The sequence below is a fragment of the Crassostrea angulata genome, chromosome 2 (assembly GCF_025612915.1).
Source record: "Crassostrea angulata isolate pt1a10 chromosome 2, ASM2561291v2, whole genome shotgun sequence".
Lineage (NCBI taxonomy): Eukaryota > Metazoa > Mollusca > Bivalvia > Ostreida > Ostreidae > Magallana > Magallana angulata.
This window is the reverse complement of record NC_069112.1, coordinates 32,211,837-32,228,220: the sequence shown is the minus strand read 5'-3', so window position 1 is coordinate 32,228,220 and position 16,384 is coordinate 32,211,837. Positions and strand designations below refer to the sequence as shown.

The 16,384-nt window shown below is 36.0% G+C and overlaps 2 protein-coding genes across 2 annotated transcripts in view; both read right to left on the bottom strand.

Annotated features, from left to right (window-relative positions):
- LOC128173246 (uncharacterized) overlaps window positions 1-10,236 on the bottom strand; it is a 33,290-nt gene extending 23,054 nt beyond the window's left edge. The window contains exons 1-3 of the mRNA XM_052838965.1: window positions 10,173-10,236; window positions 9,643-9,714; window positions 9,007-9,108 (exon numbers count right to left, since the gene is read on the bottom strand). Of these exons, the coding sequence (XP_052694925.1) occupies window positions 9,007-9,108; window positions 9,643-9,714; window positions 10,173-10,187 (189 nt within the window). The 5' untranslated portion in view covers window positions 10,188-10,236. The remainder of the gene's footprint in view (window positions 1-9,006; window positions 9,109-9,642; window positions 9,715-10,172) is intronic.
- A 3,873-nt stretch (window positions 10,237-14,109) lies between these two features.
- Window positions 14,110-15,384, bottom strand: LOC128174203 (uncharacterized). Its single transcript, XM_052839814.1, has 2 exons — window positions 15,306-15,384; window positions 14,110-14,525 (listed from the first exon to the last, which is right to left on the bottom strand). Exons 1-2 carry the CDS (start codon window positions 15,382-15,384, stop codon window positions 14,110-14,112), a joined length of 495 nt encoding a protein of 164 aa, XP_052695774.1.
- Window positions 15,385-16,384: the final 1,000 nt, after the last annotated feature.

The window sequence follows — 16,384 nt, the reverse complement described above, 5'->3', positions numbered from 1 at the left end:
ATCACCAGGAAATCAGCATTTATATAAAATGAGATTTATTTAAATATTTTGGTGGTTGGTGGTAGTTGGTAGTGTTATTACTGCAATATGTATAAATTTGTACCAAAACGCGTTTTTATTGTTGTTTTTATCTACTTACCAATTTTAAATAAAATTATATTAGTTTTGAATACTCATCTAAATGGTATATACATTCAACATCGAGTTCTTTTCTGGTTGCATGTGTATACAGCTCAAGTACAAACACAGGGTCCTCTGACTGCATGTATACAATTCAAGTACAAACACAAACTGCATGTGTAAAGCTCAAGTACAAACACATGCATGGTCCTCGGACTGCATGTGGACAGCTCAAGTACAAACACAGGGTCCTCTGACTGCATGTATACAATTCAAGTACAAACACAAACTGCATGTGTAAAGCTCAAGTACAAACACATGCATGGTCCTCGGACTGCATGTGTACAGCTCAAGTACAAACACAGGGTCCTCGGACTGCATGTGTACAGCTCAAGTACAAACACAGGGTCCTCTGACTGCATGTTTACAGATGTGTGCATTCTAGTAAATACATTTATAAAGAGGTTAGCGACCAGTTTCTCCATTGACCATCAATGACGGCGTGGATACCATACTCGCCCGAGGTTTGCCGATACATTTGATATTGGTACGCATGCATATTATCATAGTAAGCACATGTGCTTACTATGGATGTTGATTAATATTTTATTGGGGCATTGGATTTTTTTTTGTGTTTACCAGTGTTGGCTACGTCTAATCATTATGTACTCTACATAATAGGTAATGCTCGCCATAATGTGTACATATGCACTTCCAGATTCCTGTCACTTATCAGCTGTCTGCTTACCTTAAATCAATACAGTGGTTCAAACACAGTAGCATTGAATTTTAGTATACGACATTCGAATTCCTTGTTCATGCACGGATTTTGATGGGGAAGACCCCCCCCCCCCCCCCCCCAACACCCCTCTGGAAATTTCAATATTAATAATTTCACAAAGTAAAATTACCAAGAATATGCCTCGGACACCCCCCCCCCCCCGCCCCCCTGCGGCAAATACAGTAATCATTCGGGACCCCCCACCCTCTCCTACAACAAAATCTGGATCTGCGATTAGAGAGCTCCACAAACTTGAAAGTGCGAAGGAGCGAAAGTAGTTCGCTTCTTCGCGTTTGCAAGCTCGCACTTTCGCCTTCGCATCTTCGCGCTTCGCCGTCGCATTTTCGTACCTTCACTCCTCGCCTTTGCAACTTCGCACTTTCGCCTTCACAACTTCGCACTCTCGCATAGATCTACGCCCTGTAGGCGAAAATGCGAAGATCAAAGTAGCCACATCGAATACCGTTTTTGGGGCTTTGAAAAAAGAACCTGATATGGAATTAACCAAATTATCATGATCACCAGGAAATCAGCATTTATATAAAATGAGATTTATTTAAATATTTTGGTGGTTGGTGGTAGTTGGTAGTGTTATTACTGCAATATGTATAAATTTGTACCAAAACGCGTTTTTATTGTTGTTTTTATCTACTTACCAATTTTAAATAAAATTATATTAGTTTTGAATACTTATCTATATGGTATATACATTCAACATCGAGTTCTTTTCTGGTTGCATGTGAATACAGATCAAGTACAAACACAGGGTCCTCTGACTGCATGTATACAATTTAAGTACAAACACAAACTGCATGTATAAAGGTCAAGTACAAACACATGCATGGTCCTCGGACTGCATGTGTACAGCTCAAGTACAAACACAGGGTCCTCGGACTGCATGTGTACAGCTCAAGTACAAACACAGGGTCCTCGGACTGCATGTGTACAGCTCAAGTACAAACACAGGGTCCTCGGACTGCATGTGTACAGCTCAAGTACAAACACAGGGTCCTCTGACTGCATGTGTACATATCAAGTACAACCACAGGTTAACTGTAGTATACGAACTACAGTGTGCACACGTGTTTATATAGTATATGAACATTTACAATTAAATTTCCTTGAGCCGTCTTTAGTTAATCCCAAAAACGAACCATTCTAGTCAATATATTAATATAAAAAGGTTAACAACCAGTTTTTCCATTGACCATCAGTGATGGTATGGATACCGTACTCACCCGAGGCTTGCCGATGAATTTGTTATTGGTACGCATGCATATTATCATAATAAGCACACGTGCTTTCAATGGATGTTCATTAATATTTTACTGGGTAATGCGGGTTTTTTTTGTTTACCAGTGTTGGCTACGTCTAATCATTATATTCTCCTTATAAAAGGTAGTGATTTCAAGATTTCTATCACTTATCAGCTGTCTTCTTACCTTAAATCAATACTGTGGTTCAAACACAGTAACATTGAACTTCATTATACGACATTCGAATTCCTTGCTCATGCACGAAATTTTATGGATAAGAGGGATCCCGACCCCCCTCCCTCTCTCTGGAAATTTCAATATTATTAATTTCGCAAATTAAAATTACCAAGAATATGCCTCGGACCCCCCTCCCAACCGCGGCAAATACAATAATCATTCGCCCCCCCCCCCCCCCCTAACACTCTTCTAGAAAAAAAAATCTGGACCCGCACGATTGAGGGCTCCACAAACTTGAAAGGCGAAGGCGAAATTGCGAAGATGCGAAAGAGCGATAATACCCTTATAATAGTTCGTTTATTCGCCTTCGCACCCTCGCATTTTCGCCTTTGCATTTACAAAACGAAACCATTCTATTAAATACATTAATATAAAGAGGTTAGCGACCAGTTTCTCCATTGACCATCAATGACGACGTGAAGCTTTTAAGTTGAAATATATGTTTCAAAAATATTAAATGGATGCGTACTATAATTTGTAGACTTTTATTTTATAGCTTCACACTTCGCATCCGTATTATAAGACAAGTAAGCTTGTTTTGTCAAACAGTTAAAATTCAATTGGAATCTTAACTAGTAAATTGAATGGTTCCTTTTTTCTCACGACACCGTACGTTTTTTTATCGGCTTGTTTAAATAGGTGTGGTTTTTTTTAATGATGTTCCGATGGGGCCACTTCGAACTTACACTTTTGCCTCTGGGACGAAATGGTAGAGTGCGAAGAGTCGAAAGAGAAAGTACGAAGGCGAAGGCGCGAAAGTACGAAGATGCGACGGCGAAGCGAGAAGATGCGAAGGCGAGAGTGCGAAGTTGCAAAGGCAAAGGAGCAATACTACTATCGCGTCTTCTCCTTCGCAACTTCGCACTGAAGTCTTCGCCTCTGTGCGGTTCAAGATTTTTTTTTCGGGGTGGGGGGGGGGGTGGGCGACCCCCCCCCCCCCACCCCCCCCCACCCCCCCCCCCCACCCCCTCTGGAACCGCGCATGTAATACTAGTGCTGGCTATTCGACATTCGACAGATTTGTTTATTTATACCTGTAATTAATACACATTCTAATATAAGATTCGTAAGCCGTTATTCGTACTGTGAATATAATTTCTTTGTTTTTACCTTATCGGTCTGCGATGACCGTGCCGGAAGAGTACAGTACAATGTTAAAGACACTTTGGCATTTTCAATTAAGGTGGTATGGGACACTTCCATGTTGTGACGTATTGTTTATCGAAATAAACAATAAAATTTAGTGCAGTTATATAAGTAGTTTCTTTACCAATTTTGTCATCTAAGTGCGTAGCGCAGTGAGTTAGAGGATTTACTATGATTCTATAAGTCATGAGTTCGAATCCAACTGTGGGTTTTACAATTTTTACCTTTCAAAATATTTTTAAAGGTATTTTTGGTTAGGTATTGTAAAATATAAAAATTCTAAACCGGTGAAAGTATTTCAATCATAATGTACTTTAATCCACATTAATATCGACAGATGTCCCATACCACCTTAGGTTTAGGAAGCCCTGTGATTTCCATACCACTGGTTATTGATCATCGTATGTACAATTGACGGTGTTCGAGCAATCGTCCACAGGACATCATCCTTGTCTTTCTTTAATGTTTACGAGAGCTTCTTCGTAAAATAATTGTAAATATTCTCATACCTTATATTGAGTAAACGCCTAAGATGACACACTCTTATATTGCCCCCACGATCGCAGAAAAAGAATTGCACACAAATTGCAAATGTAGTCGTCAATTGTAAAAAAGACCGTCAGGCAGGCTAAGATTATTCTTAAGAAAGTTTATACGCTTAGAAATATCTTAGGAAAAAGTTAAGTCCATCATGTCAAACTTTGCAAAAACCAAAGCTATCATAAGAATAATCTATACTAAGATTTCTCCTCATCAAAAAAACCTTGACAAGAAAAAAAGAAGAAGCAAATTCTCGAATCTCAAAATCTTGATAATCTTAATTCGTTGGAGGGAGGGGGGGGGGGTTGCGTAGTTTTTTTTTTTTTTTTTTTGGGGGGGGGGGGGGGGCGGTACTTTGTATTCCTTTACCTTCATTTTCACTCTTGATGTCCTTATATTCTCTTTTTTTTCTATATGCTACCCCAAAAAGTGGGGGTGGGGGGCACACCACTTTAATTCAATTTTATATATGTAACTTAAGAAATGTGTCTGCTGCGAGAAAAAGTGGGAGGGGGGGGCAGTCCCCCATACCCCCCCCCCCCCCTTCCCTTCTGCTACGTGTCTGAATTCTTGGGTGTAAAAACATTTTTAATTGATACAACAATGAACTAGAATACATCTACATTGTACATGTACTTTTTTACACTGACTTATATACAGTACCGATCAGACCCAACCTAACACCAGAGTAAACCCCAACTAAACCCAGGTTTACTTTCTGGGTGTACTTTGGGTTTACTTTTTGAAAATTTGGGTTTACTCGGGGTTTACTTTGGGTTTACTCGAAAATTGCTTTTGGAGTCAACTATACGCACTTAAGTGTGAAGCAGACATGTATTTTATCTTATCATCCTACTGCCTGTAATTCCTGTCCCTTGTATATTCCGAATACACATGTAGCGTCTGCTTTCGGGGTATTCTTCTGATCGGGGTTTACTCTCTGTGTCCACTCTGGGTTTACTTGGGGTTTACTCTGGGTTTACTCTGGTTCCACTCTAGTAAACCCAGAAAGTAAACCCAGGGTTTAGATGGGGTTTACTTTTTGTAAGGTTGGGTCTGATCGGTACTGTATGTATTTGATAAGATTACATTGATTTTATTTTGATTCTATACGAATAGTCCCATTTTTTCTTTCAAATTCTTAAATAGCGCACGCTTATTAGAGTCTTCCATTACCAACGAGCACCGAGCTTTGCTCTTGTTGTTTTTATTATTGAAAATTAAACATTTTTTATTGTAACTAGTAGTTAGGGAGGAAAGTTATTATTTTAATATTCATCTATTATAAGCTATAATTCAATTAAGGACAAAAAAACCATGAAAGATAAAAGATGAAACATTGGCCACTGTAGCTAAATATTGCATCGAAAGGTCTCTCTCTCTCTCTCTCTCTCTCTCTCTCTCTCTCTCTCTCTCTCTCTCTCTCTCTCTCTCTTAAAAAGCGGGGGAAGGGGTTCATGCCACTCCTATCCCCATCTAAATATGCGGTCTAGTTAATACGTTTTATCACGTTCTCTTGTATTATTTTGATTATCTGACCTTATATACGTATCATTTAAATATCTTGAATAAGATGCACCCATTTTTTGTGAATCAGAGATACATGCATGTATATTCATTTGTTGTCACTCATCATTTATTTCAGTTGTAGTAATTTATCTTGTACTTGTGAATTTATATTCATCAATCATTAATAAAAGCTAACAACATATCAATAGGTTGAATCAAGAAATAATTTGGCAGTGACAGTAACATTGTTGTGTCGCAGTGTAAGTCGACAATGTACGTGATGAATATATTGTATCTGGGCCGTCAGAGAAAAGATAACGGGGAAGAATTACGATTTCAAGTTGCTTTGCATGAAACCTTTTTGTCCGTCTGTCTCTTTATTCTCTTTCTCTAGCCAGACACTAGGTTGTCAGATCAATTTATACTTTGCCGGATTCAGTCTGAGTCATCTATTTCATATTTAAATATTTTACCAGATAAAGACGTTAATAATAACATAACAACAATTCTCTATGAGAAACATGATGCATCAATTATTCTATCGTTAACTTACCTTAGTTACGTAGCAATATACCTTTATCACCTGCATATGGAGTTTGCTTACTTGCTTTTTTGAAACATTTTATTGAAGCTTTTTTAAATTTCACATATATATGGTATTGGTGCAAAAAAAAATATATGATAATTTGCAAAAGAGTTATATACGAGAGATAGAAAGAAAAAAAGCATATGGAATTTTTGTCTCTCATTTGATTCAATACGCAAGGGCATGCTCTACTTATGAACAATTTCTAAAACGAGGTTAGCTACTTACAAACAATTTGATAAAATACTTCCGCTAGTTCGAATGCTGACTGAGGGTTTTTTAAAATACGTATTGTAAGACCATTATTAATCACCGAATTGTCTACGGGTTTTTTCGTTTTCCCGATTACCACAAAGAGCACACGGCGGGTGTGACCGGTCAGCAGAGGATGCTCACTCCTCCATGGCAACTGATCATATCTCTTAATTTCTTATAGAGGCCCGTTTTCGCTCTGCTCCTGTTTTGTAATTTTCCTTTGGACTTCTGAATTTGAACACTGTTCGTTATCACCACCTGATCCTCTCTTTAATTTTTGAAGAGATTTTTGTTTGCTCTGCTCCTGTTTTGTATTTTTTCCTTTGGACATTTGATTTTGAACACCGTTCGTTATTACCATATTTTACTTACCAATTTTACTTTCTTATTTTAACGTCATGCGTCTAAAAATGATGTACTAAAAGTATTGTGAAAATAGTAGCTATTTTATCGTTTAAGCAGAATATAAAGGATGTGATAAAACGTCTAAAGGTTACTGCAAATTGTCATCTCACGGCTAACACAACGAAGTTTTAAAGTGGCTCTATTGGAACACCATACTCCCATACTCTCGATTAATTTAGCAGTATTTTCTGCAACATCCTCTTTGTTCATAGGATATGAATATCTTTTGTCTTTTTTTTTTTTGGAAAGTTTAAAAATAAAAATCATTTGTTTGGATTTACTTAAGGAAAATACAATTCTTGTGCAATTTATTCCGGGGATTACTTTTTTGGGGCCAGTTTTCAGAGAGAAATACTTCTCTATCGAGTTTTTTTAGGGGAATATCTATTTACTATCCACTATTATACATTGGCATGTAGTCATGAATACAACAAGTACTAGTAACATACAAAAAAAACACCACTCCATTTAGCATATCGGTTTCTAGTATGCTGGAGGTTTTCCTTTTCTAAAATCAAATACACTGAATTGTTAAATCTCATGATGTAAGCTTTTTTTGCATATGACATTTAGCATATGACATGCATCCTAAATGCTAATTTTGATGTAATGAGCTCAGTTCCAACACCAATTTCAGAGGAATTTCTTATCAAACAATATAGACTACATGCATTGCAAAGATTTTATGAAAAAAATTGAAATTGACGACTGTTGTCGACACTGTTTTTTGATAGGAAAATAACCCCTAAAACAAGTAATTTTAAGAATATTTTCTGTTTAAAGTTTAGAAATTTATTAAGTTTATTTCTAGAACTGTTGTCCTTCATAGCTTATGTTTTCCATAATTGGTTACATTCATATGTTTAGTTCATTTTAAGGTATATTCAATCTTTATTAAAAAAATTCTCAGGAAATAATAAAAGTGCCTTCTACTTCAGGATATTACCTACGCATTTTGATACCACCTCCCGATTGTGCATGAAAAATAATAAATCATTGCGAACACATGTCGCACGTTTTTACAGTACATAGTAAGATTGATCAAAAGTAAAAACTTTGATTGCTTTGTGGGAGATAAATACAACGTCCTCTCATGGTTAAAACACACACCGTCCTCTCATGATCATGGCTAACACACCGTCCTCTCATGGCTAACACACCGTCCTCCCAAGTTAACACAACGTCCTCTCAAGGCTAACACACCGTCCTCTCAAAGCTAACACATCGTCCTCTCAAGTTAACACAACGTCCTCTCAAGGCTAACACAGCGTCCTCTCAAGTTAACACACCGTCCTCTCAAGTTAACACAACGTACTCCCACGAAACCGGAACGTCCTCTAAAGCATAGTGAAAATACCATGCTTTAATTACCTAAATACTGCATGCTGCAACCTCCCATAGTGTAACTAGAGCCATATCCTATTAAAGTACCGAATCTTGAAACAATAGCTCAATTAGAAAGTATGGTCCTCGGAGGAAGGTGGGGTGTCATAGTCCTCGAATGGTCGGTAATGCATGTGTGTGTGTGTGTGTGTGTGTGTGTGTGTGTGTGTGTGTGTGTGTGTGTGTGTGTCCAGTCTTCAATTTTTACAGGACAGTTTTAAGACAACTTTACATATGAAACACGACTAGACATCATTGATATGCCCTGTTTTTACGAAAGTGTTACAGGGGATTCTGCTTTGGCCTTAACCTCTACTAAATTTGGGTCAAGATCATTGCACATCCCTTAATTAAACAAGTACTCTATGGGCAATGAATACACTTGATTCATGCTCACCTCACAGCCAATACCTACTGGCAGTCTTCTTGTCTAGTCTGAGATTGATTGGGTCAAAGAGAGAGAGAGAAAAGAGAGAGAGAGAGAGAGAGAGAGAAAGAGAGAGAGAGAGAGAGCAAAGACAAGACAAGGATTTTGACAAATAAAGGTCTGCTAGTAACTCAAGGTTGATATACAAACTTGATTCAAGGTCACTACACAAGTCAACCTTTACCAGAAGACACTTTGTCTGTGAAGTATTTGCCAGATTGGGCCAAGGGGAGAGAAAATATGCCCCAGATAAGTGATACCAGAAAGACAGATGAATGGATGGACAGACAGACTGATCCCTATTGGGTGCCGGCTAGGAGGATATACAAAATTTTAGGGAATCAAGTATCAAAGCAAATACCTGTGACAAAATCTCTGAATGGCACTGTTTAGCGGAATTCTCTGTCTCTGAATGGCACTGTTCAGCATAATTCTCTGTCCTTGATTGGAGGTTCCTGGACTGCTGAAAATGTATATATGTTCATAAGTAAAAGATCAAACTCATGCAGGTTTTATTTTAAAATTTTGAAAACTATTTGGACCAATTCTTTGCTCATTACAGTATTTCTGTAAATAATTGTTCATCCCAATCAACTCTCCAAACAATTTATAATATTTTGTCAAATTACCCAAGCAATATTCATCTCTTTTCAAAGAGATAAATTCAGAAATATTCAAAGTAAAATAAAAAAAGGTTTATAACAGGTAAAAGAAGAAACATATGTACAATGTGCATGTGGCATGGACATGTATAAACAAAACAAAATCATTTGAAAACAAAATCATCTGACTTTGTCCGAATTTGAGAGTTGATCGATTTACTGCACTTTGAATTTTATGCATCATTAAACCAAACTTCAGAAGGTTTCTGACAAATTGTACACACAACTATCTTGAGGATTTTATTACAATTAGCTTCATATTTTATAAGCACATGAAATTAGTGCATAAAATAAAACTGTTTGAAGACTAGTGAGAGACAAAATGATAACATTACCTGTGAGGTTGCTTCAGGGGTATCATCCGAGGTAATTTTGCAAATTTGAGCAAAAGATGCATCTTTACAGCACTGAAATTATGTCATATATTAAAATTTAGCTTGACAAAATAGTTTGTTACTCCAAAATAATAACTAAAATGAGAAACAAATGCATCTGAACTTTTACTTGACCATGCAGCGATATAAATTCTTTATTTTACAACTGGCGATCCCGATTGTTTTAGTTTAATTTGTGTATGGCGTGCGATTCCGATAAGGTCAATATCATAATTATATTGACTATAGACATGATCAAACAGTTAAATACATTTTGCTAAAAATGCAGCTAAATTATTTTTAGAGTTTTATATACTAGGTAGTATGTACTTTAATTAAAATAGCATACAGAAATAAGTTTGTATGTGTGTGCGTGTGTGCTCATCTATTCCCTTATTCAATCATGTATATCATACATGTATCAGTTATTTAACAGCATTCAATTCATTATTTTATGTGTTTTAAAATAAAACATAAAAATTATTTCTTACCTCGCACCATTTCATTTCCTGGGTTACATTTTTTCTACATTTACTGCACAAGCCTAAAAATGTATTTTAAATTATACATAAAAGACAGAAGCTAAAATATTTTTCTTTATTGTGTCTTGAGTTAATTTAATAGAATTTTTTGAAAGGCATTCAATAAAGATACATGAGTGATATATTAATTGTGGCATTTCGCACTTAGTCATAGGCGCTCCCTATTTAAATCAATATAACAATTTTCTTTTTATCTCCATATAACCTACTACATGTATAAAATGTTATAAAATAAAAATTTTATACATTGATTAAGATCGGTTTTAGTGTCTATGTTAATTCTGAAATCTATCCTTTAACATGTTTGGAAAATCTATCCATTTACATGATATATGCAACTTTCCATGGATTCTAATATTCCCCTAATATGAAATATATTAATCTACATGTTCAATATATTAATTAATTTCAAATAAAACTACATTTTCTTTCCTGCATAATCCTCACCTTCCATGACCTTCTACACACAGAAGAGCATAACTGTACCCTTTTCAACTCTAACACTGAAGAGCGACAAAGGGAGATAACTAGATTTTGATGAAATTGCATAATTTCTAATCGTAATATATATTCATAGTTTGAATAACCCATGGAATTTTCAGTTGATATAAATTCTGCATAATCAATTAAACAAAATTTTGTTTTCCATATACCTGGAAAATGTAGGATTTTTAGAAACAAACCTTAAATGTGTAACCAATATACAATAGAGACTATAGACTGATTCAGCAACTATGGTGTTCGTTGAGTTCATTTTTTTTAAACCAGTGCACAGAATCAAATTATATTTAAGAAAAAATATTCATATAGATGTATGTCAATGTGTTTGTACCAATTTTTACAAACAAATTAACTATCATGAATCGGTGATCTATGTTTCTGCCTGGTTCTTACAAATAGCTGTACTTAAGAGTCTATATTATAATTCGTATCTCAAGTTTTGCTTGTATGTCCTTACGTCCGTCTGTTTTAAGTGAGTTAAACATGTACAACTCTTAATTATCACCTATTAAAATATATGCTAATCAATATGACGTCATAATAAGCAGATCATTGAAAATAAAAGTATTTCATAAACAATTATTTTGATCATTTTAGATTAATGTAGTTAGAAGGTGTTACAAAATTTTATTAATGTTATATATGTGTTTTAATCAATTAATTTGTTAATAAATATGTTTGTTTCATTACTTCTGAATTTCAGTATAATATGGTATTTTTAACTTTTGAAACTTGCCCTGAGTTTATACATGTATTTGGGTAGTGATTGGGCAGTAATTCTGGTAAGGTGATTCTGTTGAAAGGAAGTTTTTTCTGTTCTAGCATTATTTGTTTAGCATTTGAAGAAGATAGGAGGATTTATTTATTGATTTGTACATGTAATATTTGTGGAAGATGGCTGCTCATTAGTAGGTTAGATATTTAAGTACATCTCTTTTAAGTGAGCCTCTCAGAGAAAGTCATGCAAAACAGTCCACAAGCATACCTGATGTATCGATATCAATTTTGGTGTGCAACATTATTACTTATAAGGTTAGTTACTGACTCACTACGGAAATATATTGGGTTGATCAATCTCATAGATGGCGAGGCGAAGCCGAGCCGTCTATGAGATTGATCAACCCAATATGTTTCCGTAGTGAGTCAGTAACTAACCTAATAAGTGTTTTGTTTTCCCGAGGACTATTAAGTGACATATTTATTCACAAAAAGCGATGATCATGGCACAGCCATGTACAAGATGCCTAACATCTCGTCCAATTTAACTCATTTAAAATCAAACTCTTCAAAATTTTCAATCTCACCTTTCAATGCTCTTTAAAAATCTTTGCTTCACCCATGTTTACCTACAATGTTTTGTTGCTATTCAATTTTAAATGTTTTCTCCCTATTTGAGCAAATTTCGACGCTGCCATTTTGTTCTGCTCCAGACAAAACAATGTGACGTCAATATTCTAAGGGCAACTACTCTAATTTTAAAGAATTTCAAAGGGCGACTACTCCTAATACTTTAAGAACTTACGGCATGCGGTTTATGTATTAAATACTATGAAATGTCGAAATGAGTAAGCGAAGCGTTGACCAATGACGGCCATATTGCCTAATATTAATTCTCACAGAACAAATATAGAGATATATGAGGCAATCACGTGCTATGTTTAAACCAATGAAAATGTGACATTTCAGTCCAAGGGAAAACAAAGTATTATTATGCCATAAAATTTGCCACATATGTTTTTGTCATGGTTGGCATAGTTCATGAATAAAAGGCATGTTACTAAAAATAGAACAAGGAGTCAAAAATGGGAACAAAAATCATGAAATCTACACATATTTTAGGACCTGTCAACTAACAGTGATAACACATGCATAAAAACTAGTTATAGGGGATAAAAGCATGTTGTCTGGCATGTCATCTGGGGAGGTACATTAATATAGAACTTATCTAGTTTAAGTACAAAAAGGTCATACACTTTTCAAATTGCTACGTTTAATGAAATGTTCAAATTGTAAGCCTTCAGACTTTGTTATCTCCTGGAGATGCTACTCAAACTACGAAGTCCAGTACTCCTTTCACCAATAGTTTATTAACAATCGTGATCGTATAGTTAAAATTACAACAATTAAAAGCTGTCCAAAGCAAAGAGTCTCAGAATCTGTTCAACATCATTTTACATGGGTATATATAACATTTTACTTATGATGGACAGCTCTTACTAGTTCGGCCCATTTACGACGATTATGAGTGAATATATAGTGTTCAAAATTAAGATTGATATTTCATTCCTGAATAAAGTAACAAAACCCGTCAAAACTGCCAATCAAAGAGTCAGGATGCAGGATTTGAGTCTCCGAGTCCTGGGTCTCGGAGTCCTCCACCTAGTAAGAGGCATCACTTACTCATAATACGTTTATTCATACACGGCATAAAAGGTTACAAAGGTTAATATATAGAATACACAATACATCACTCAATATAGAGTACCAGAGCTATCGTTGCAGACACAGAATCGCCAAATATGTCACTTGTTGTTAAACTCTCAATTTGGATATTATTATGCCTGTATTATGCTCCTGGTTTCATAACATCATTTAGGAATACTACGCATTGCTACAAGAGTCACAGAGTTCATTCTGTTAATTATTATTAACACCATTCAGTGCGCAGTACCTTGGTACACATTATTATCATAGTGACCATTATGTAATACTAGCAATTCAAGGTCATAGCATGGCTATCTGTTTACATACGTCCCCCAAACGAAAAAAATATCCTGAATGGAGATTTCGCATGCCTGGCGCCCGGAATAGGAAAGCGTCCTTGATCTACCCTTGATCAGATGAACTTCCTAGTGACATACCAGTCAGAACATATATGTTAAAAGATAATAACAAGTGACATGTTTCCACATCCGGCTTGGCACATCATTCATCTACAAAAACAAATATATTACCAGGATGTATACATGTACATAAAATCATATAGCTTGATTATATCGCATTACAATCAAGAAAAACAATAATGAATAAAGTATGACAATAATAATGACCAAGATGAAATGACCGTAGTTAAATATAATCGTAATTCATCATCAAAGTAATACTAAGTATGGTTAAGCTTAATGTCACATATATATACAAAGTCAAGGCATGCGTGTAAGTTCACAAAATATCTCTTCCTTCTTAGGGGTGAGGTTAGCGTCATAGGTTCAGGAGTCCAACTGTTTCTTCCTGAAGATTTCCAGAGTGAATCACCAAATACAAGATTTATATTAGCACAAGATAACGCACATTTCTACCTTTACACAATTCACATTTTTAATTTTCACTAACTTTCACAATCCTTTCATAAGGAATACACAACTTCTTCGCGGCTGTAGCTTAATTATTCATCCATCATCGGCACCCGTTGATAGAGGGTCGGCGCGGATGGCGAGGCGACTTCTCGCGGAGCGTCTCCTGCGTTCCTCTGTTGCGTAGACATCGCAGCCTTCTCTTCCAGGTATTTACGTGCCAGCTCTGGGTCCGGTCTGAAATATTTGGTCCATGGAGATTCTTCATTTTTCTCCTCTTCAAGTAATTGTTGTTCTAGTTTGGTCGAAATTGCCCCTGTGTTACTAGTCAATTTGCGAGTTTCGAGTCTTCCGCTCCGTCGGGGTTTCTCTTGGATCCTAGTGTCTTTCGGGATTGGTTCAAGTTCAATAATGTCACTAGAGGTCCATTTCTCTGGATTCACTGAACAAAATACAGTGTCTTTGGAAAAACCTTTATTTTCTCCGTCACTACCCCTATTTCGACAACCTGTCCAGCAACCAACACAGCATATACCACCCAACTTTTTAATAGTTTTGCATTTCTTAATACAAAGTACTATCGTTATTGTTACTGCCAAAGTTAAACACACATAAAACCAGGGGCTTCCCTGCCAAGACAAAGATTTCATAGGTTGCAAATTAATTACTGGCAATTCCGCCATTAGTGCATTCATAGGTGAAATTTAGATATCTTTAGTCTTAAGACATTAAACCATGAAAACCTGAGCAACCTTGTCCCATACTCCAGATGTCGTTTGCAAAATTTGATTGTTTTTATCATAAATCGTAAATCACTTACAAAAATCACACGTTCAAAAAATAGTTTCTTACTTCGCTGTGACATTTATTTTGAGTATATGTTAAATCTCTCCAACTCCGTATATACAAACAAATAACCGAGGTGCTGAGTCTGCGTTTGCTAGTCGGCGTATCTCAATACATGTTTTTATGTCACAGGGGGTCATCCTGTCCTACCTTTTTAAAAGCGTGCAATATTTACAAAGCTAAGCTTATTCAAGATTATTTACATCTACAATATACGATAAATTTAACTTATTTATCTTACTAAATTGAGTAATTGCTTCATAATAGCCAAACACTCCTCAGTATGCCTTTGTTTGCTTAGGGATTAGTTTACGCGGTTAAGGACTTGGTTTGAAGCCTCGACCTACTTTAGGGACTATTTCATCTATTTCCATATTTTCATCTAAAGGTACATTTGGGTTATCTAAGGGTATTTCATAGTCTTGACCACTATTTTCATTACATTGTTTTGACTCATGGGTCTCATCCGATTCTGAATCTACGGTCTGATCATTCTCGTGTTTATACTGCTGACCATCCATGATCTTCTTAGCTCTTATACGTCTTTAAAGTTCTGCTAGGGGAATATCCTCTTCGTCTGAAGATCCTTCTCTTTCCCTTTGTTTGGACTGTATTGCTCTTTCCAATGGTTCTGGTTGCATGTCTTCATTTTCTGACGACGATTCATCTTCTGGTGGCACTACATAGTTAGTTTTTCTTAGAGTTCTTCCACCATCTTTAGCAGTTGATGAAAGGGGCCAGTGCGAAATGTCTGCCAGTCTTAATTGTCGTGCGTGGCATTTGGTGGTTACCGGTTATCCAGTCAATTGATCTCTCACCACGAAACTAAATGGCCCTTTCTGTTCAATGATTCGATAATATATTAGCCACTTTTTATCTAACTTATTTTGTCTTCTGTTGTTCTTAAGGTAGACAGGGTCACCTACCTGAAAATTTTCATCTTTGCTTTTCTTATTGGCCTGAGCTTTCTGTTTCTTCTTGGCTTCCTTCATATTACGATGTACTAGCAGGAAAGCTTTATGTTGTTCTTGAAGGGCGATCTTGTGGCGATCTTCTCCCGCATATCTCCTTCGAGGTTTCATCAACGTATCAAGAGGTAATACTACATCTCTGTTGTACATAAGGTAATATGGAGAAAACTTTGACGAATCGTTAGGATGGAAATGAATGGCTGCCAACGTCTGATTAAGATGAATATCCCATGTTTGAGCGTTGTCTGTTGTTTTCTTAGCCATCACGTCATGTAGAGTTCTATGAAATCTTTCTACTTTACCATTACCTTGAGGGCTGTAAAAAGATGTTTTGATATGGTTGATATTCAATTCTTTCAAGGTTTCTTCCACTTTCTTGTTCACATTTTCTGTTCCGTTGTCTGTGAGGATTTGAAGAGGACACCCATATCTTGGATATATTTCTTCTAAGATAAGATGTACTATGTTGTCAGCTGACTTATCAGGAACGGGAAAGCTTCTGGCCAACCAGAGTAAATATCAATAAAAGAAACTATGTACTTGTTTTCCG